The 20,856-nt window shown below is 46.8% G+C and overlaps 3 protein-coding genes across 12 annotated transcripts in view; 2 read left to right on the plus strand and 1 right to left on the minus strand.

Moving 5' to 3' along the window:
- The first annotated feature begins 143 nt into the window (after positions 1–143).
- Duoxa2 (dual oxidase maturation factor 2) lies at positions 144–3,661 on the plus strand. The gene is made up of 6 exons (XM_046461922.2): positions 144–508; positions 1,577–1,634; positions 1,893–2,027; positions 2,287–2,500; positions 2,804–3,018; positions 3,440–3,661. Exons 1-6 carry the CDS (start codon positions 362–364, stop codon positions 3,631–3,633), a joined length of 963 nt encoding a protein of 320 aa, XP_046317878.1. The 5' UTR covers positions 144–361; the 3' UTR covers positions 3,634–3,661.
- A 632-nt stretch (positions 3,662–4,293) lies between these two features.
- On the minus strand, positions 4,294–14,721 carry Duoxa1 (dual oxidase maturation factor 1). 10 transcript variants are annotated; one of them, XM_058584768.1, is made up of 9 exons: positions 14,622–14,654; positions 13,813–13,938; positions 9,755–9,819; positions 7,985–8,160; positions 7,695–7,752; positions 6,925–7,059; positions 6,425–6,638; positions 5,937–6,154; positions 4,297–5,252 (listed from the first exon to the last, which is right to left on the minus strand). In XM_058584768.1, exons 4-9 carry the CDS (start codon positions 8,129–8,131, stop codon positions 4,996–4,998), a joined length of 1,029 nt encoding a protein of 342 aa, XP_058440751.1. In that variant the 5' UTR covers positions 8,132–8,160; positions 9,755–9,819; positions 13,813–13,938; positions 14,622–14,654; the 3' UTR covers positions 4,297–4,995. The 10 variants fall into 10 exon arrangements, with proteins under 10 accessions (XP_046317869.1, XP_058440751.1, XP_058440748.1 ...); XM_058584765.1 differs by having other exon boundaries at positions 9,735–9,819; positions 14,622–14,652; XM_046461914.2 differs by lacking the exon at positions 13,813–13,938 and having other exon boundaries at positions 9,735–9,819; positions 14,622–14,696.
- Positions 14,722–14,742: 21 nt separating this feature from the next.
- Duox1 (dual oxidase 1) overlaps positions 14,743–20,856 on the plus strand; it is a 35,114-nt gene continuing 29,000 nt past the window's right edge. Inside the window, exons 1-4 of the mRNA XM_046461534.2 lie at positions 14,743–14,866; positions 16,624–16,724; positions 20,268–20,351; positions 20,546–20,710. Of these exons, the coding sequence (XP_046317490.1) occupies positions 16,667–16,724; positions 20,268–20,351; positions 20,546–20,710 (307 nt within the window). The 5' untranslated portion in view covers positions 14,743–14,866; positions 16,624–16,666. The remainder of the gene's footprint in view (positions 14,867–16,623; positions 16,725–20,267; positions 20,352–20,545; positions 20,711–20,856) is intronic.

Consider the following 20,856-nt stretch of genomic DNA (forward strand, 5'->3'; position numbering starts at 1 on the left):
CAGTTGTAGAGGAGGGGCTCGCATAATTTGCATAATGACCTCCGCCCCTCTCATTTGCATGACCTCTTCCCGCAAGGACCCTGCTGCCAGGCTGGCTACGCTGCATCCTGCCCACGCCCCTATAAAAGGGGTCTAGGTGCTGCTCGACTTCCAAGCACAGCGAGAACACCACAGAGCCAGGAAAATAACTTGCCTGTGGGAAATAATTCCGCTCGCTGGATAACCCATGGGCGCTTCAGGACAGCCTGCCTCAGTACTTCCTTAGAGGCGAGCACGGAGCTCAGACCTGACCCTCCTTCTCTGGGGTAATCCGAGCTCTCCTGCCCACCTGCCGGCGTGAAGTTCTGGATCCGCTAGCAAGATGACTTTGTGGAACGATGTACTGCCTTTTTACCCCCAGCCGCGGCATGCCGCCGGCTTCAGCGTCCCGCTGCTCATAGTCATTCTAGTATTCTTGGCCTTGGCCGCCAGCTTCCTGCTCATCTTGCCTGGGATCCGTGGCCACTCGGTAAATAGATGCTGGAAGCTCGGGTCAGGGGTTGAGGTGGGGGTCTGTCGTGGGCATCATTTCTCTTGGAGACAGAGGACAGGTAGAATTGTAAAGGGGTTTCTAAGAATAGTCAAGCTGAAGGTCAGGTGGAGCAAATTCAAAAGTCTGGTGCAGCGCTTCTCAAGAAAGAGAGAGTTCCCTGTCCAAGACATCCTGGAAAAGGACTCCAGCAAGATCATTTGGAAGGGTACTGCAGAGAACGGGCACCCAGTGTGTTAATCCTAGAGTTGATTGTAGGCTTCACAGTCTCCCAGGGACTCCTACCTCTTCTTGGACAGCAGCTGCACTCCTATCCTGTCCTCTGGGTGATGATGTTTGGGCCAAAAGGACAAACACTAGTAGCTCAGACTGTTGTTTCTCCTTTATGTTGGGTTAAGATGTATGTGCATGGGTGCCTCATCCTAAAGACTCAGAAGATACTACACAGGATTCCAATTTGTAGCATTCTGGGGGTATTTCCTTAGTCTCTTCCCTCCCCCAGAACCCAGGTTGTACATTTTTCCAAGTCTAGAAGGTCCCAGTCTTTCTTTGTCTGGATCTTTGGTGGTTTCTCAGGGAACTGGCAGACCTAGGAATATCTTTATTTCCACCTCCTCTACTTGGCCTCTATGCCCTGGGGCCTCCCACTTCTGGAAGAGGTGACCCCTGCCTGCCTAGTACTTCTGGACTCACTGAGCCTTACCATGCAGTGATTGGAGTAGGAAGTGGGCAGGGACCAGACTCCAGAGAGCTAGGGGAGTGAAGGTGACTGAAGAGTGTGGGGCAAGTTGGACCCGGAAATGGAGCTGGGGAGGTGGAAGCATATGGCCAAAAAACATCAGAAGTATCAGTGGCCCAGAGGGACTTGAAGGAAAGGCATGTTTGACATCAACCTCAAAAGGTCAAGAATGTAATTAAGATTAAGGTGGAGTGAGGTCAAGGGAGGTCCTGGGGATTGGTAAGGTAGTGTGTTGAGAGCCACAGCCGAAGGGGCCCAGCACGCTTCCCAGTAGTGCCCAAGCCTGACCTGAATGTCTGTTTCTGCAGCGCTGGTTCTGGTTGGTGAGAGTTCTTCTCAGTCTGTTCATAGGTGCAGAAATTGTGGGTGAGTGTGTGGTGCAGCCCATGAGGGGAGAAACTGGTGTAAGGAAGGAGGTGGGCAGAGGGCATCTGGGAAAATGGGGAATGGGTTGGTTTTTTGCTCCCTCTTCCCATTTTCCAGCTCTTTCTAATGCCCACTCTTTTGCCCTCACCATGCAACCCCATTAGACCTCTTGACCCACAGTCTGCAGAGTCTCACCTCCCATCGCCTCTCCTATTTCCTCTTTTCAGCTTTTCCCTCCCCTACCCTGTCTCCCCACAGCTGTGCACTTCAGTGGAGAATGGTTCGTTGGTAGAGTCTGGACCAACACATCCTACAAAGCCTTCAGTGTGGCCCGTGTTCAAGCCCATGTTGGTCTGCACGTGGGCCTCGTGGGCATTAATATTACACTCACAGGTGAAGAGGCTGGGGCAAAGTGAACTGTTGGGGCTGGGAGATAACCATGGTTGGGGGTGTGTGCCAGGGGTAGATGGAAGGACGTCTCAACGTCTCTCAGGCTGGGAAAGCAATTGGTCTTCATGGGTTTGAATTTTCCCAACCATCCTAAACCCATTTCTACCAGCCACAGGCGCCCCGCCCCTACTTCCCTATCTGAATCTTTTAGTTTCCTGGTTCCTGGTCTTACACATTCCCATAACCCTACTGCTTCCCACAGGGACCCCAGTGCAGCAGCTAAATGAGACCATTGACTACAATGAGCAGTTCACCTGGCGTCTGGACGAAGACTACACCAAGGAGTACGTGGACGCGCTGGAGAAGGGGCTGCCAGACCCAGTGCTATACCTGGCGGAGAAGTTTACACCGAGCAGCCCTTGCGGACTGTACCACCAGTACCACCTGGCAGGACACTATGCTGCAGCTACGCTCTGGTGAGCGCTGGAACTAAAGTAGTGAGTAGGGCGAGGTGGGGTGAGGTGGGGGTGCACGCGAAGAGAAGGATGGAGGCCTCCAAGGCATGTTCGGAACTGGAGATACAGCCTTGCGAATCAGAAACTCTTCGGGTCCGCACAAACCGTGAGAATGTGGAGAGGCTCAGCCAAGGCCCAGAGCTTGGGAACCCGCCCTATCCCGGGGATTCCCCGCAACTCTGCCTTCCAGGGCCCGAGCTTTCCCTCCGACGCGGGGCACAAGGAAAATCCCGCTCACTGCCTGGCCTCCCTGCTCCCCTGCAGGGTAGCGTTCTGCTTCTGGATCCTCTCCAACGTGTTGCTCTCCATGCCTGCCCCACTTTACGGAGGTCTGGCGCTTCTGACCACCGGCGCCTTCACGCTCTTCGCTATCTTCGCCTTCGCTTCGGTCTCCAGCGTGCCACTCTGCCGGTTCCGCCTGGGCTCCTCTACGCTTATGCCTCACTATGGCGCCGCCTTTTGGGTCACGCTGGCAACCGGTGAGAATTAAGGGGAACTGCGCAGGGCGACTGGGAGTTGGACCAGATTGATGCTGGGTGGTGCTTTCCAGTTTACAAAATGAGTTCACAGGTATTATGTAATTTGCTCCTCCGAGTGGTTCTCAGAGACAGGCACTGTTATGGCTATTTTATAGATGAGAATAGGGAATGAAGAGTTCAGTATCTTGCATGAGAACCCCTGAATTGTGTAATCCGTATTAGAAGTCTTCCTGCGGTTGTAAATGTGAATGTGTGAGTGTGAGTATGTGTGTGTGTGTGTGTGTGTGTGTGCGCTCGCGCGCGCGTTTGTGTTTGCAGCTCAACGGTTGGGCCCCCAAAGATGGACTGAGGCGGCCAGTTCTGGCCTGGAGCACTGACCATCCCCCCCACCATCCCCTCCCCCCGCGTCTGCATCTTGCAGGCATCCTGTGCCTCCTCCTCGGAGGGGCGGTGGTGATTCTCCACTACGCTGGGCCCAACGCTCTTCGCATCTTTCTGGACCAAAGCGTCAGGGACTGCAGTGGACAGGAGAAAAGGCGCTCACCTCTCGTCCTCAACAATCCACTGCACAAGCAGTTCGGGGCCCCAAACTTAAGTATCACTACTAATCTATAAAAGGAACTCGACTCCAGACTCCTAACCCACCTTGGCACCTTGCGGGGGGGAGGGGGCGGGGGTAGTGCCCACCGGGTGTGGGACTTGAGCTGTGGTGCCGAGAAAGAAGAGCGGCCTTGGACATGCCGCACGCACGAGGAAAGAAGTCTCCGAATGAGCTGTAAATAAACTGTTTTTTAAGAAAAGAAAAGAAAAAAAAACCTCTTTCTTCACTAATTTGCATGATTTCTCTGTGCTCTTAGAGAACAAGCCCTCAGGAGGCTTTGCTGGGCTGGAGACAGCTTAGTACTGTGCATTCTGAGTTGCTGCGAAACCGGATTCTCTCCAGCTGGAGAAACCACAGTAACCCAGGCTAGGCTTTGGGAGAGGGGCGCCCTCTAGTGCAGGCCGAACGGGAACCGACCTGCACCAGCGTTGTCCTGAGCCGCCCAAGGTGGGTGGGTAGGTCTGAGTAATTAGGCAGGTCATGCTCCTACCTGGAATCCCCTTTGCTTCCCACCTAGACTGGGAGGGAATAGGAGTTTGGAGTTTCTTCACTAACTCTTACCATTGATTTCTTTTGGGGTAGTATCTGAGGGCCAAAGTAAGTGCCAGCAAAGCAAAAAATATAAATCCTGGGACTGTTTTTTTTTTTTTTTTTTTTTTAATTTTTATTTTTTACTTTTAGTTGTAGTAGGACACAATACCTTTATTTTATTTATTTATTTTTATGTGGTGCTGAGAATCTAACCCAGCACCTCACACGAAGCCACAACCCCAGTCCCCTGGGACTGTTTTTTTTAAGGTCCTTGGTAAACCCTACAATCTCACTTAGCATATTTGAGAACTGAAGCTCAAAAAGAAAGTGGCACAGCTGGTTAATATTAGAAGTGGGATAAGATGTTTGGCCTCTTCTTTCCAATACAGATCAAGGGGCCACACAAGCCAGGAAAGTAAAAGAAGAACAAAGGGGGCCCAGAAAAAAAAAAAGAGGAACCAAGAGTGAAGGGGTCCCTAGGAGAATGACACTATAACTCCTGTCCCTCCCCACACATTCCTTATGAGTGACGTTGGGTTGCAATTAATGGCACCTTCACGAGGCAAATCATCCAGGAAAGGCTGAGCAGAAATAGGAGCTGCCCCTGATTGGTCTTACATGGCAATAGTGTTTATGGGCCCAACATCTCTTCAGCACCTTAAGACTTTTTTGTTTCATTTTTTTTAAAAAATCAATAGGTACAGGCATCCTTTCCCACTCCACCTGCAGATGGGAGCTGGGGACCTGACAGAACCCACCCTGACAACAGTTCTGTGATTTTGTGGGGCACCAATGAGGTCTGGAGCCAGGTTGGAAATCCAGGTGGCCCCCAGGGAAGAGGAGACTTATAAGGCACAGTTAGTCTCTTCAGGGTGCTCCTCCTTACAGCATGCCTCAGAGGAAGCCTCTGACAGAGGAATGTCCTGGGGCTCAGGACTCTCTGCCATGGACCTGTATCGGGGGCTCAGGAGCCCTCCTTCCTCAGGACTCCACTCCAGCATATGGTCCTCCTCTGCACTCTGGTTGAAGAAAACCTTCAGCCTGTGGGGCTGCATCCTGTGAGCCACTGCCATGACCAGGCCCAGCAGCACACACAGCAGTCCTGAGGGTGAGAGCAACAGATGTCTTGCCTTAGTGCTAGTAACACCCTCCCAAGGACATCTTCTCCCAGAAACATCAAACAACTCGAAAGAGGCCCAGAGCCCTCCTTAAGGGCAACGTGGGCTCACAGGGGTTACATGGCTTAGGGTCTTATGGATATTGTGAGTCTGTTGTCCTGACTTTCCAGACTCCAAGTCCAGTGCTCTTTTAGTTGTATTCCAAGAAGGAGAGAGAGAGATAGAGAGAGATAGAGAGAGAGAGAGAGAGAGAGAGAGAGAGAGAGAGAGAGAGAGAGAGAAGAGACAGGAGGAAATAAAACTGCATGACAGAACAATTTAGGGTTGTGTGAAACAGGGACATACAAGTATTCTAAGATTGGGGACATAGAAAAGTGTGTTTGGGGAAAAGTAGAGGGTGGTTGGAAGATTTGCAAAAGAGAGAGAGAGAGTTAGGGGATGAGCAACATGACAGATACAGAAGATACAGGGAAGGGAGCATATGTAAGGAGGGAGAGGAAGTGGCATTGAGGAAAGCAACGCAAGAGATGAGAGATATAATAGGGATAAGAATTAAAGAGGGCAAGAGCATCTTGGCCCCTAGAAAAGGACCCTCAAATCCATCAACATTATGGTCCCTGGCTCCCTCCTGGGCCCTTCACTGTCTGTCTTGGGGTGGGGAGTCTTACCTGTGGTCAGTGTGATCCAGAATGCAGGCCCGTGGTGAGTATGCAGCACAGCAGTGCCCAGGTGCATGGGACAAGGTGGGGTGAGTGATGTGACCGTAGAGAAGAAGAGCAGGGCCAACAGCTGGAAGATGCCTGTGGCCAGCAGCATGTGCCCACCATATACCAGCACAGGCATGGACAGCATCACATTGGTCAGTAGCCAGCAGAGGAATGCCACCCTGGAAAGCCAGGACCCACTGAAGACTGGCTCAGGTACCTCCACTTGGTGGCAAGGCCGGAGGGAACAAGGTGGAGGCCAAGGGACCCAAAGATACCCCAAATATGTGAAGCAGGAATTCCTGCCCATGAGTTTCCCAACCAGGCACCAGGGTGACAGAAGTCAGCCCATCCCATGTGGGATATGAATGGAGAAGAGATGGGTAGAAACCTTATTTCTGGGTCCCTACTAAGCCAGTAGGGACCCCATCCCATCCCCTTCCCATGCTCACCACAGCATGGCTGAAGCATAGTGTCCTGCCAGGCGGTACCGGTGGTACAGGCCACATGGGCTGCGAGGAGTGAACTTCTCAGCAAGGTAGAGCACAGGATCTGGCAGCCCCCTCTCCAGTGCCTTTGCATACTCCTCAGCATAGTTCTCACCCAAGCGCCAGGTGAACTTCTCATTATAATTGATGGTCTCATTCAGTTGCTGCACTGGGGTCCCTATGGAATAAGGCAGCTGTGCTCAGCAGGGACTCAAGATCTCAAGTAGGGAACTTGCCTGGGTGTGTGCAGCTGTGTGCAGCTCACCCTCACTTGGCAGAAGGCCACAGGAGCTGATCTCAACCGAGAGAAGTCAGCTCTGAATCCACCATACCCCAGCACCCAATACCCTCCTAAACCCTGTGCCAGGCATGCTATAGTTCTTTGGACCATACCAAAATAGATCCATGTCAAAGGTACAGAGCATATCCTTCTCCCTCCTTCCCATGTAAGAGCCCTCCCTCACCTGTGAGTGTGATGTTGACTCCTCCTAGCCCGACTTGCAGCCCAATGTCAGCGCTGATCCACTCGGGACTGAAGGCTTTGTATGTTATGTTGGTGCTGACCTGGCCTACAGACCACTCAGAACTGAAAGTCACAGCTGGGGTTGGGGAGTTGGATATATGAAAACTCAGGGAAGTCTGGGCATTATTGGGTTCATCAAAACGAGAGCTACATGTCTCTATTGGTCACAGTTGTATGCCTATTAACTAGCCTGGGATCTGGTTCATAGTTAGCCTGCCAACCACTGATGTAGGATGAATAAGTGGGTCAGAAAATAAATGGGTCAGAATCTAAGACTTCCCTTGCTCAAATTCTGCTCTTCCCCACCTGCATTTAAAGACAGTTACTCAGGCAGCGGAAGGAGGAAGCATTAACCTAAACCATGACAGGCAGACACAGATAACTTTAACATAGAAACTTTTTGCCTAATCACCAAAGGTAAGCAAGCAGCCCTCCCCTGTTTTCTTTGGACCTGTCCCTTGAGGCTTTCTGCCTATGTTCATTATAACTGGGAAAAAAAAAGTTGAGGACACACATCCTGCAGGGTTTCCTGGCTGGCACCTCAGTGGGCAAGGGTAAGAGGAAGATTAAGGGGATGAGGCCATGGTGAGAGAGGGGGTGTGGGCAGGGTCTGGAGGCCTCTGTGGAGAAACAAGGAGAGGAGAAGCAGGCTGCTAAGGGCACTTCACAGGATGAAGGCAGCTGCCCAAGTCAGCGGTCCTTGGCACTCACCCAGGATCACAGCCCCGATGAATAAGCTGGTCACCACCCGCAGCAGCCAGAACAGCCTCTGAGTCACAGGGTGGGTGGGTTTAGTAAGCAGTGCCCTCCTTCCAAGTCCACCCTTCCTCTGTGCACACTTGGGGAGGGCAGGGATTCTACAACTGAGGCCACTTGGTCAATTGGGACCAGAGCATCTGATACATAATAGGTCTGAGTCTGGATTTTGACCCTCTGGATCCCTTATTCTGAAGGTGAGGTCTCTCTGGGGCAGGGTCTCCAGGTCTGTAATTTTTTCTTACCGTCTTGCCCCGAATGCCAGGCAGGATGATGATAAAGGTGACTAGTGCAGTCAGAAAGATAGTGATGATGACTGCCAGGGCGGTGTCCATTGGGAAGGTTGGCTTGGGGTCAGCATAGAAGGGGAATACGTGTCCAAACACAGCCATTGTGGTGGGGGTTAGTGGAGAAGCCAATGCTGTACAAAAACAGTGGACATTTACTGAGTGCTCTCTATGTACCAGCATTATTCTTGATGCTGGAGATGAAGCAAGGAATAAACCAGATCAGATCTCTCTTCTTTCAAGGTTACCTTTTAGTGCCTTAGCAGTCTCCACCATGTACTGACATTCTATTACCCCTCAGCCATCCATCTCCCCATCTTTTGGCTGTGACAGAATTAGGCCACTGGCAATCAGTCTCTGCTGCCCCATGCTGCCTTCCTAATCCCTTGGTCCCCTAAATCAATGTCACCATTACTCTTGAGGCTTCTCTATTTCTTCTGGGACTGTCTTAAGAAATATAATTCTCCTTTATTTCCCTCAGGCCTCTAGCACAAGCTTAAAGATCACAGAGCATAAAAAGAGCCATATTTACTATCAAGTGATGGCATAAGGGTAAAAGATGATACAGATTACAAAAAAGAAAAAAAAAAAGATTTGCTTTGGACCCCAAAGGAACAAAGGCCAAACAGTTCTGCTACATGTATAGCAAAGGACTGATTCTCAGACCTTGCACTGTCCACATCATTCTATCCAGCTTTCTCAAGCATCCTGGCTCCTGTTGTGGTGACTCCAGAACAATTGAGCTTGAGTCCACCTGAATAAGCACCAAAAGGGCATCTGTGCTCTACCAGGCACAGTGCTGGGCCCACACGTCCTTCTATTCCATTTGTCATCAACATTGAGCCTTCTCTTCAATTCAAATTCCCAGGCCATTTCAGCTCAAGATCTGGCTTTGGATTTCTCTGCCTGTTCCCTGATCTCAGAACTTGTTTAACTCCAGATTGTCTCTTTAAGGATATTGGGGAAATGGCACCTGAGCCTAATGTGTTTAGGTCTCAGACAGAACTGGATGCAAGATACATTAATAGTTTATGTACCACAAAAAAAGAAAAAAAAAGTACTGCCAATTAAACCATGATTGCCATGGTTGGTAAGACACACCTCAATTTCAGAGATGTCAAAATGTGTGTGTGTGTGGAACATCTTAGAATTATAAATCCAACTTCTGCTCACTTTGCTGTGATCTGTATTGCGGTCTCAATTTGCTCAGGAGACTCTGTAACTTAGTCTGCCATGCACTATCTTATTTAGTGATATGGTGAAAAGAATAAGCATTGGAGTCAAGCAGCTTCAAACAGTTTGAATTCTGCCTCTGCCTCTGCGTCTTGCAACTTCTTGACCTCTACAGAGATCTGGTTTTGCTGAAAAATGGAGATAATAACATATACTTCACAGGGTCATTATGAGAACAAGATTGTGTATGTAAAGTGTTAAGATTAGTGTTGATAACAAATAAATTTCTGGATTAGGACATTTTTATTACTCCCTTTATCTCTTTCTCCAATTTTTCTTGGAAAGAATCCTGGACTGGAATTATTTCAGAGTTCAGTTTCAGTTCTTTACTCACTAATAGCTTAACAGTAGGCAGGGGATGATCTCGCTAGTCTGAAGGTTTCTCATCTGCAACTGGATATGATGAACTTCAGATTCCTTCTAGTTGTACTGTTGGGATTCTCTTACAATAAATACACTCCAGCTCTCAACCTACCCCTTTCCTAAGCTGGTTACCTCCTTGTGCAGTCTGAGGGGATTGTATGTTGTCCAGGAAAAAATGAGGGACAGACAGCTTTAACCTAAAAAAAAAAGAAGAAGAAGAAGAAAGAAAGAAAAAACTGTATTTTATTTATTTTTATGTGGTGCTGAGGATCAAACCCACATTTGCTAGGCAAACACTCTACCACTGAGCTACAACCCCAGCCCCAGCTTTAACATTTAATCCTATCTTTTGAGCAAGTCATACAAGCTCTGAGTCTCAGTCTTAACATAAAGTTTTTGCTTTTTTCTTAAATGTTCAACTCTCCCATCCCACAGGAGTAGGTGTTACTTTTCTCTCCATTTCTGCAAATCCACCCTTCTGGGCTCTCCCCACTCCTGCTTGCTTTCTCCACCACCTTGATCATCAATTATTCCCTCTCCCCTTCATAACTTTCTAATTTTTTATCTCTGCCAGCTACTTCTTTCAAAGATATGCTCAAATTTCTTCCATTTTAAGAAAACAACAACAACGACAAAGAAACCTTCTCTCTTGTGCTTCTGGGTTCCCTCAAGCTACTGTTATTCCTTTCACAGCAGGCTTTTTGAAAGAATGGTATATGGTGGTATATCCACTGCCTTAGCTCTTCAACCTATTTCAATGTTTTTATCATCCTTGCCTTTTCCATTAAGTTACTAAGTGATAAACTCAAAGGGAAATTCTCACTTTTTATCCTTCTTGAACTTTCTGTGGTATTTGACTCTGCAGAACACATTCTCTTTCTTCATACTTTTACTCCTTGGATCTCTATGACACCATGTTCTCCTTGGCCTCCTGTCTTTGGCCATCCCTCTTGGCTCCTCTGCTAGTTCTTCCTCCCTATTAAATGTTTATGCTCCCCAGGATTCTGTCTTGGTCCTCTTGGGTATTTTCACTTGGATGTTTCTTTGCTGCCTCAAATTTAACAGGTCCCAAATGGAAGGCACCATGTCTACCTGAGTGTTACTCATTTTCTTTGGCAGCATCACCATTCATTAATCAAATAAGCTAGAACCAGGACTCTCTTACTTTCTAAATAGTTCCTGAAACATCCACATATTTCCTTCCCTACTGCCTCTGTCCTAATTTAGTCATGTCCTCTCCCTGGTACCAGAATATTTTTTTCTAATAAATAAATATAATAATTATTTTTCTTCTCTTCTCTGGGTAAATTCTAATCTTCTAACTGTCCAATAGAAAGTACCCTGTGATCTGGTTGTCACCCCCCACAAATCCACACCCATCTTATCTCCATTTCCATTCTTTGCCCGACTTATTCTATAGCCACTTTGAACTGTTCACCTCTCCCCGGATCTGACATTCTCTTTCAAGCTTCTTGCCTTTGTATATGCTATTTCCTCTGCCCAGAATGCTCTCACTCCCTTGGCAAACACCTGGCACATGTCAAGTCTCAGCTTGTTTTATCTCTTCTGTGAAGTTTCCTCTGATGCCACTGGGCCTATGTGGATGTTCCCTATTCTAACATTCTGAGTGCATTTTGAGCCTATCTCCATGATCACAATAATTACAGTGTACCCTAATTGTTTGAATAATGTCTCCCCATTAGACTCAATTTCCTTGAGGGCAGGGACTTAATCTTTCCATCTTTGCATCTTTCCTGCATGTAGCATATACTAATCAGGCTCTGGATCAAAAGAATGAATATGAATGAGTTCTTCTCACAGACCTCTTCTGGTTTCTTACACAAGGGGGAGCTATGCTCTGTCATTACACTATACTCAGTCCACATTATCACCAATGCAGAACTAAGGGCTGGCAAGAAGGGATTTCACTAACTCTCAATTTTTAGTGATTTCAAAAATTTTTCACAAAATCTCTTCTAATAGTTGGCATCTCCCAAACTAGTGAAGACCCAAGCGTAAGTGTTCATGTTTAATTGAATCTGAAAGATACTAGCTGAAGATGAGTGATTAAGAATTTGTGGATTAAGTTGTTTTGTGAAATATGTGATAGGAACTTTTATTTTGAAGGAGATGTTTATGGGTCTGAGAATTTTTTATTTATATCACCTATAAATAATTTATTTATATCACCTAGATGAAAACATTATATTTTTTATGAAAGGATATAGGAGGAAGGGCTATAAAATGTAGAATATCTTGGTTAACAAGATAGGCAGATAAAACAAGGTTATTGACAGCAAGGAATTCATGTTATATATTGGAAGGTCAAAAACAAATATTTGCAATATAAGCAAATAATAAATAATATAATGCATTTTGGTCAGGGGTGCTTATTAGTATTATTCCTGCATTTATTTTAATGAGATGTTATAAATATTTTACAAGAATGGCTCATCTCTCTTAACATGATGCTTCAAAGAAACAATAACAAAAGGTTTTCTATACCTAAAGTACAGAAAGGCATTGTTAATTTATTTCCAGTTCTCCAAAATACCTATTAAAGATGACTAAAGCAAAAAGACAGTTGGTGAATAAAATTTGTCTTGCTTAATCTCTTCTGGTTCTGGTCTTCCTTAATTTAGATAGCTCAGTTTAAAGTTAAGATTTCATGACTCCAATCCTAATTTGAGTTTCTTTATTAAGTTAACAGGGCTCCTATGTGAAGAGGTAGGACTGAAATGAGAAGTCTCTACACCCAGAAATCCTGCTTTTCTTACAAAGTTTGAGATTCCCTTGGGACCATCTTTCTCCCTGACTGACAAGTAGAGTCTGCCAATAGAATTGATTCTATTCTGGCAAAATCTCCCACTTCTCCCCTAGCTCGCCACCATGATTGCTATATAGCCATAGTGTGTATTGATATAAATAAGCAGACATAAGATACAGTCAAACACACACCTACACCTTTATATAAACAGAGACACAGACACAAGAAGGAGGCACCCAAACACTGACATGTTCAGTAACACAGACTTCTATGTTATTCCATTAGTGGTCCCTGTGATAAAATTGGGATACTTTCTCACTTTTGGATGGGCCAATTAGTGCACTTTGCATGAGAGAGGCACCATTCTCTTTTCCTGTACTCCCCTTAGGTACTAAAGTCTTTCCTCATGCTCAGCTGTATTGCAGATGCAGTTATCCAGTCCTTACCTACCACAGGGTGAAGTGGGGTTTTGGTCTGTGTATGACGGGTGGGTACAAGATAAAGTTACACTCATGAAGAAAATCAGTCTAGTCTGCTCCAGTTTTCATCATTCAAAGTCATGTGCTCTGTTACTGCTCTGTGACCTTTCTTGGAGTTTGATGGGACTTCTTCCTGAAGTCTTGTCCCTGCTGGGAATTCATAGAGTAAGAACTACTAATCCCCTAAAAAGGAGGAGTGAATGACATGCCTGAAGTTGCCAAGAGACCTGATTGGCAATGCATAGCTCCTGGAATGTGATGATTTATGTCTCTGGTTGAGACAGACACCAGCTCTGGCTGGCTAAGGGGACCTGTCAGGAGTTCCTGTCCTGTCTTTTCTCTGAAGAAAGGTGTGTGTGTGTGTGTGTGTGTGTGTGTTGTTGTTGTTGTTGTTGCACTAAAGGAGACATTAGGTGGAGAAATAGAACAAGATCTGAAAAGTGGATTGGGAAGATTCCCCAGAAAAGGCTGATGTGTTAAGAAACTCAGGGATGGGGAATCATGCACCCAACCTACCCAGACTCCAGTTTAGAGAGGACAGTGATTCAGTATCTGTAAACTTTGTGACTTTCGTGATCCTGTGAGGTTTTCCTTGCCTTAATTTCTTAGCAGACTTTCTCCTTTAAGAACCCCCACTTGAGGGATGGGTTGTGCCTCAGTGGTAGAGCGCTTGCCTAGCACGTGTGAGGCACTGGATTCAATCCTCAGCACCACATTTTAAAAAATTAAAAAATAAAAACAACCCCACTTAATGTGAATTTGGTTTGGGTGGACTCGAGAATTGCGCCCCTAGGGGAGGGTGAGGGAGCAGCACTTCAAGACCTCTGAACCCACCCGGACTGCATAGACCTCAGCTGCCACATACTTCCCACCCACTCTCCGACCACGGTTCCCTGCCTTCTCCTCTTCCAAATAGCGCGTGCGTGGCATTGCGTGTCGCTCACCTCTTCCTGTGGAACCTCACACGCTGTGCTCCCGGGGGTAAGAGTAGGGAGAAACCTGATCCAGACGTTCTGTCACCAAAAGCGCCTTTCTCCCGCCGTGACTGTCCTCCAGCCCCCACTCCTTTCCTAACTCAATTAAAGACCAAGTTGTGGCCGGACAAACCACCGAGTGTTTCCCCGCCCTCTACCTCAAGTCATTCCCAAACTTCTCAGACCGCGCCCGAGGCTTTGCATTGTTGCCTCCCACCCGGCCTCGAGAGGGAGGGACCGGCGCGCTAGGACTGTGCTCTCCCAGGGTATGTCCCCTCCGCAGCCATCCTACAACCCTTCCTTCTCTACCACTTCCCTGTCCCCATCCCAGGCACCCAGGTCAGCACCTCCGCAAACCTACAGATGCAGTTCTGGCTCTGATGGGATGCGGCTCGCACCCAGTAAGACCCCCCCAGAGATCACACCCCAAACTATGGGGCAAGGTGTTGTAGCAGAAACTTAGAGAGTTTTAGCCTGGGTCGTGCTTTCCTTTTAACGCTTGACCTGATCTGTGGATGGGCATTGGCTGATACCCAGACCTGACGGTGTGGAAAGAATCTGGGGCCAGTGAGAACCTCCTAAAGGCAACTGGAGATTGGAAGGGAGGAGGTAGGGGCTCAGCCACCGCCCGCCCCGCACCCTCTCCGTCTTCCACCCTCAGCCCCATCCGAATCGTAGAGGCAGACATGCCCTTTTCCGCCCACAGGGCCACACTAGTCGAGCCCTGGGCACCAACAGGACATCCCCCACCTGAGCCCAGCGAACCCACGCTTTCTCACCTCGAGCGCCCGTGTCCCGGCGGAGCACTTTGGCTGGTCCCAGCTCGCCGGCTTCTATCCCGCCCCACTTCGCCCCGCCCCGCCTCAGCGCCAGGACGCGTCCCCTCTTCACCCCCCAGCCCCGCCCGCCCCAGCTCAGAGCCGGAGAGGCAGCCAGTCGAGAGCGCAGCGCGTTTCGCTGGCCCAGCTGGGAGCCAGGACGGAGCCAATCCACAGTCCAAGGGTCGGGGTACGACAAGGCCAAGGTCAGATCCAGGAGGACTTCTCCAGCCCGTGGCCCGGTGGCTCCGAGGGAGGGAACTCCAAGGGCAGGGCGTAGAGGGAGGGAGCCCCATCTTGCTATGTTTTTGAGGGAAAGGGAATTCTTGCCTCACTGCGCCTTCCAATCTTATCCTAATGCGAAAATGGACCCTGTTAGGCCTTGTCCTCTGCCCTACCAGAGTTTTGAGAGACAGGGTTCTTCTGGACCTTGGAATGTTGGGTGGCCTAGTTTGCTTGAGCTTTGAGAATCTCCTTCCTGGCACCAGCACATCATACCAGGGAGGGAACTTTGGGCTCTGAGGGTCCAAGCTTTCCCCCTAGCCCCTCTCTTGGGACTAGTTTGGAATCCCTATAACCTTAGCTCATCTTCCTCTGATCTCAGGGCCACCAGGGTTACCACTCTAGGAAGAGTGGCCATGTGGGATAAGAACCAGGCAGGCCTGTGTTCTCTCCCTGATTATGCCACCGCCTGAGGCTTAACTGCTCTGACCCACTACTGGGAAGCTACTGCACCCACGTTGCTGTGTAAATCTTTAAGGGCTACCCACCCACAAAGAATAGTTTTTAAGCATGCCTGCCCTTCTCTCCAGGATGTCCTCACACCCTGGCCTGAAAACTTACTGCAAGCCCTTTGGAATTGAGTGGTACATTAGTCTTTAGTGCCCAGGAGCCTGAAAACATGATGGTAGAAGGGAAGGAGTAGGACAATTTGGATTAGGGAAGGACCAGTGTGGTGACCTTAGCATATCTAGCCATACAGTTCCAACTATCCTGAGCCCAGCTCTTTATATATTATCAAAGGCCAGCTCTGGAAGACTCTGCAAGATGGAATGGATGGAATACTGAGCCTTTACATTGTGGCAGGGCCTAGGTTTCTTCTATTTGTAGGATATGGGAGTGGGGATGAGGTTGCTTCCTGGGTTCTTTCTTCTGACTAGATGACCTGTCCTACTGAGGTTTGGTTGTAGAAGGGGCTTTCCCTGAGCCCCTACCTCCTCCCTTTCAATCTCCAGGTTGCATTTAGGAGGCTCTCACTGGCCTTAGGCATTCCTTGTGCCACTCAGGAGTCTCAGCTTGAGTCCCTTGCTACCTCTGTTTCCCTGTTGTCCCTGGGTGGTTTGTTGGCCTGCAGGGGGAGAGCAGAAAGCCAACCCTGAAACACGAGCACCTGGCACTGTACCCCTCTTCAGGCTTCTTAGAGGAGCCAAGATCCAGCCTACTCTATATCACATTTGCATAACACCTGTCATTTTTCTTGCTTTGAATTCAACCTTAATCTCACATTTGATTTTGGCAACCATGCTGGAAGTAAATAGTTCAGGTATATTTATTCCCATAACTGAAAGAAGAAAACAGGGATCAAGTCAGGTAAGTGGCTTGTTCAGAAGCCCATGTAGCAGCACTGAGACCTCAGCTCAGTCTCTCAGCCCCCAAGCAAGGCTCTGTCCAAGGAACACACACTCTGTAGGCAGCTGGGTCAAAGCAAGGTTTTCCAACTAAGCAGAAGTTAAAGTCCATGAAGGCAGAGTTTTATTTTGTTCTTCACGTATTCTCCAGTGCCTGGGTCAGTTTCTGGTACATAGTGGGTGCTCATGAGTATTTGTTGAATCAAGGACAGGATCTCGGGAGCAAATTAGTCTCTTGTTCTTTGTTACCTGTTCTAGATTCACAGGGGCCTGAGCAGCCTTGGCTTGATTCTCTGAACAGTTGGGCTCATTCTCTTTGTCCTTTCTTTTTCTAGGGTCTCCAGTTTGAGGTATTCTAACAGCTGAATTTCTATTATCATGGGCTTCTACCTGGCTCTTGCATGGACCCTCTTGATTGGGCCATGGACCCCCGTGGGTAAGTACAGATTGGAGTAGAGTCAAGGTTGTGAGCAGAGGAACCCAGCATCCTCTGGGCTCCCCCAAGGATAGCAGCTATGTAGTGATCATGTCTATATCTTTAGGCCCTATTGATACAATGTCCTGTACATGGTAGGTAGGTGCTCGTTTCTAGCTGTTGAATAAATTGATGGATAATGGAATGAAAATTATTACCAAATATACAGAATTAGGGAGCTGATGTGTCAGCACTTTCTATTTCATTTCTTCCAGTTTTGGGGCCTTTTCTCCCTCCTCTATCTTCTCTCTTTTTTCATAAACTAAGGGTCTCTGATTCAAAATAGGAAAAGATTGATTGATACAAGACAATAAAGGGTCTTGGGATCATATTAGGCCCCAAACTGAAGGGGAGTTACTAGTGTTTTCAAACAATATTTAAAACCAAAACCAATATGACCCAGAAGATTTGAATCTTGTAATCTTCAGCCTTGGACAGTTTCTTACTACAATCTGAGGCTACTCTCTGTAGTCTGGGTGTGTGAGGAGGGAAGTGGGCTTAGGGTGCCACAGGTTAGATTAAAAGGAGCAAATCTGATCATTAGGGATGGGAAATGCAAATATAGGAATTGGAGAAAATTTGTGGCTATGGGGGATATATACCCCTTTCCAATTCCCTCTTTTTGCTTTAATAAGTATGTCTGTATCTAATAGTTGTCTTAGCTTTTTGCATTTTCTATCTGTGTAATACCTTACTTGACATTTTCAACCATTTTTTATCTTGTTTCTATCTTCTAGTTTTTTTTTTTTTTTTTCTAAGGTTTGTATTTTTACCCTTAGTTGCTTATTTTCCTCCTAGTTTTTTTTTTTTTCCTTCCTATTTTGTGGGTTTAAAATTCTTGTCTTCCTACATTTTTTTTATCTTTCTACATATTCTTTATCTTTATTCTTTTTAACTTTCTATACTTCTGTCTTTAAAGTTTTTCACTTTAAATTTTTAATCTTCTTTATCTAAATATCTTTTATCCTGTTATCTTCCCATTTTTTTAAAGTAATGCCTTTAAGATTAAGCCTTTTTCCTCCATCATGAAGGCATTTTAACCATCTTCAATTTAACCTTTTAAGCCTTTTAATTATCATCTATACTGTACTTTAAATGTACTTTTTCACCACCTACAACTTCACTCTTTTAAACGAGGCTTAGATTTTGTTTAAATCGCTTCAATGTTAGTTTACATGGCTGTCCTTCAACCAAAGGCTTTTTTTTTTAAACTCCATTGAGAAACTTTGTCTCAATCTGCCATGTACAAATACCTTTTTTTTCTTTCTTTCTTTCTCAAGCTTTTAAAGTAAGTCTAGTTTCCTCAAAATCTTTTTAAATGGCATTTTACAACTTTTTACTTTACCACACAGAGATTATCTCATCTAGAAACATTTCTTTTTCCTTTAACCTTTTATATTAAAATATATTTCCACATCTTGAATCTTTTTCTATCTCTTTTTTAACCATTAACCCTTTTTATAAATTCATATTTTGAAACAACTCTTATAAAATTTCTGATTTAGACAAATTACTCCACTTTAATAAGATGAAAGACTTTCATGTTTTTTATGATACTATAATACTATAATTGAAACCGAACTGAAAATTCTTATACTCTTTGTATATAAATTACACATGATAGAATCTTAACACTTAGTAACCTTGTTTTAGCAAAGACACAGACAAAGCAATATTAAACATTTTTCCATTTACCAATTTATGAAAACACACATAATGTTTAAATATATTACCTTATGGAACTTAATAAGTAAAGAGTACTTGATCTTATATTTAATGGTTGATATTTTAACACTTTAGCTTTGTAAATTAATCAGATGTCTGTAAAAACCAAGATCTTAGACAAATATAGTAAACAGAACTAGCCATCTCTTTCTTGTTGAAGAAAAATCCTTCTACAGGATTTCATGATGGTCTCATTAATATACTTAATAACTCATCTTTAAAAAGTCATTGGCTACATTTTTGTATTGTATCAACATATGCCCTAATTGTTCTTGGTCTCACTGGGGTGCCTCCTTCCTCTAACAATTTCTCTTGCTCAGAGGCGAACAACTTCAAACCTTGAGTCAACCATTTTCCCCAGTTTGGCTGAGAATGATCTGTGCCGGCTGGAGGTGACAAGATGATGACAATGTCCCCTGAAGTTTCTTCCTTGCCAGAGCTAGTCATATTCACCTTCATTCCAGCTGTCTCCTTTCCTTGGCTTTGGGGTTTCCTTTTCTCCTTATCTTTTGCCTCTTATCTCTAAGAAACACTCACCCTGTATGCTCCCCTAAAGGATGTTCTACCACCAGTTCATCTTATTTTAGAGATCACATGTGTGTGGCTGTCCTCGTCTCTGCCCCTGTGTCCTTTGCTCAAACATCAGAGCCTCAGTCATTTTCCTTCCCTGATCCCCTGGTAAGTGAGTGTGCTGTGGTGGGTGGCGGAGGAGGCACACACGTGGGCAGGAGGGTGGCTTAGAGATCCTGTCCTTGGTCTGAGGATAATCAGAGGAATTTGTCTTCTCTGGCTGATGACAGGTCTTTATTCTGTTTTCTGGGATGAGAAATGGTCTGGTTTACTGACCAGAAAGATCTCCATCCCACACCTGATTCTGGACCCTCCCTTTTCTCCCCTTCCCTTTGCTCTGCCCCCAGTAGCTGAGTGCTCCTTCCTAGACCCTACTTTTTGGAAAGTATTATGGCATCAAGAGCAGGAATTTTATGCAGAACAAAAAGTCCCAGAAGGGGAAAAGGGCAAGGTCATCTACATGACCAGTCCAGTTCAGGTCCCACCCAAGAAACTGGTAAAAAGACCAGTAGAGCAGTACTGCACCCTTGCCTTGGGCTCTGCTGAGCTGGAAAGGGCCAGGCTCCTTTCTAGACTGTCCATGCCCAGTGATGGGTCACAGAATGACTTGTCCTTCCCAGGTATGGGGTGTAACTGACTCCCTATTGGGCTGATGGGAGTGGGGGTGGTAGGGGTGAAAGTAGAGGCGGGAGCATGGAAATAATCTAGTAGGGACTCTTCTGGAATTTTGTTGCCCCACTGGCTCTAGGACAATCTGAAGGAAGTTTCTAATTTTAACAGAGGGGGCTCTAAGGAAGTCAAAATGATTGTTCTCTATGGTGTCTTCCAGCCTGAGAATATTTTTTGTCCTGCTATGATCACCAAGGATCTGAAGCATGAAGGGAGTGGGAGACCCCTGCATCCTCTTCCACATAGCCACTGTCCTTCTCTAGCCTTCTCTTCCTTTCTGAAGCCACCTGTCAGCAGGCACTGCATCCAGCTACTCTATTTTAGTGGTAGTATCTTGTCCACTGAGCAACTTAAAGATGGGGCTTGAGTTTGGCCTGACTTTGCCTTTGTCTCTCCCTCTATGCCCACCTCCCACCTCTGGGGTAGGTCCAACTTCTGCTGTCCTGAGTGCCAGATTCACAGGACCCAGTCCCTGCAGGCCTGCCTGGCCTCTCACACACTGACTTGCCCAGCCATCCCCTTCCTTCCATTCTCACCCAGGAGCCCAGAAACCCATTGCGTGGGAGGTGCAGCGTTTTGATGGATGGTACAACAACCTTGTGGAACACAGATGGGGCAGCAAAGGTAGGTGAGAGCCAAGTGGGGACAGTGTCCCAGGGCCAGGCTGGTACTCACTAGAATAGGGTGAGAACAGGTAAGTATCAGCAAAGGCCATCCATTTCTAAGGTTTTAGGATCCATGGTATGGAGGGAAGCTTAGGAGAGATGTCAAGTATGCTCCCTGAGAATTTACCCTTGTTCTTATCTCTCCTCCATCAGGCTCTCGGCTGCAGCGTTTGGTCCCAGCTAGTTATGCAGATGGCGTGTACCAGCCCTTGGGAGAACCCTACTTGCCCAACCCCCGAGACCTTAGTAACACTGCCATGAGGGGCCCTGCAGGGCAGGCCTCTCTGCGAAACCGAACTGTACTGGGCCTCTTCTTTGGTGAGGAAGTCAGCCTCTCAGGAGGAAGGCCACTGGGAGTTAGCTGGACACCTCTGTGTCTGAGGAGGGGTCAGGAGATGGGGATAGAAGTGATGGAGGGGAGGGTCTGACAGTGGGGGTGAGAGATGGAGGAAGAGGCAATGGAG

Source organism: Marmota monax, unplaced genomic scaffold (genome assembly GCF_021218885.2).
Source record: "Marmota monax isolate L192 unplaced genomic scaffold, Marmota_monax_Labrador192_F-V1.1 WCK01_AAM20220418_F8-fsc00001, whole genome shotgun sequence".
NCBI lineage: Eukaryota > Metazoa > Chordata > Mammalia > Rodentia > Sciuridae > Marmota > Marmota monax.

Bases quoted from the DNA above. Each gene is read 5' to 3' on its own strand.
- Duoxa2 (XM_046461922.2), top strand. From the start codon at position 362: ATGACTTTGTGGAACGATGTACTGCCTTTTTACCCCCAGCCGCGGCAT. The intron at 2,501-2,803 runs GTGAGCGCTGGA...GCTCCCCTGCAG, and splicing joins TATGCTGCAGCTACGCTCTG to GGTAGCGTTCTGCTTCTGGA. The intron at 3,019-3,439 runs GTGAGAATTAAG...TGCATCTTGCAG, and splicing joins TTGGGTCACGCTGGCAACCG to GCATCCTGTGCCTCCTCCTC.
- Duoxa1 (XM_046461912.2), bottom strand. From the start codon at position 12,903: ATGAGTGTAACTTTATCTTGTACCCACCCGTCATACACAGACCAAAAC. The intron at 7,753-7,984 runs GTAAGAAAAAAT...CCTGTGACTCAG, and splicing joins CTGGCATTCGGGGCAAGACG to AGGCTGTTCTGGCTGCTGCG. The intron at 6,639-6,924 runs GTGAGGGAGGGC...CTTATTCCATAG, and splicing joins AGTCAACATCACACTCACAG to GGACCCCAGTGCAGCAACTG.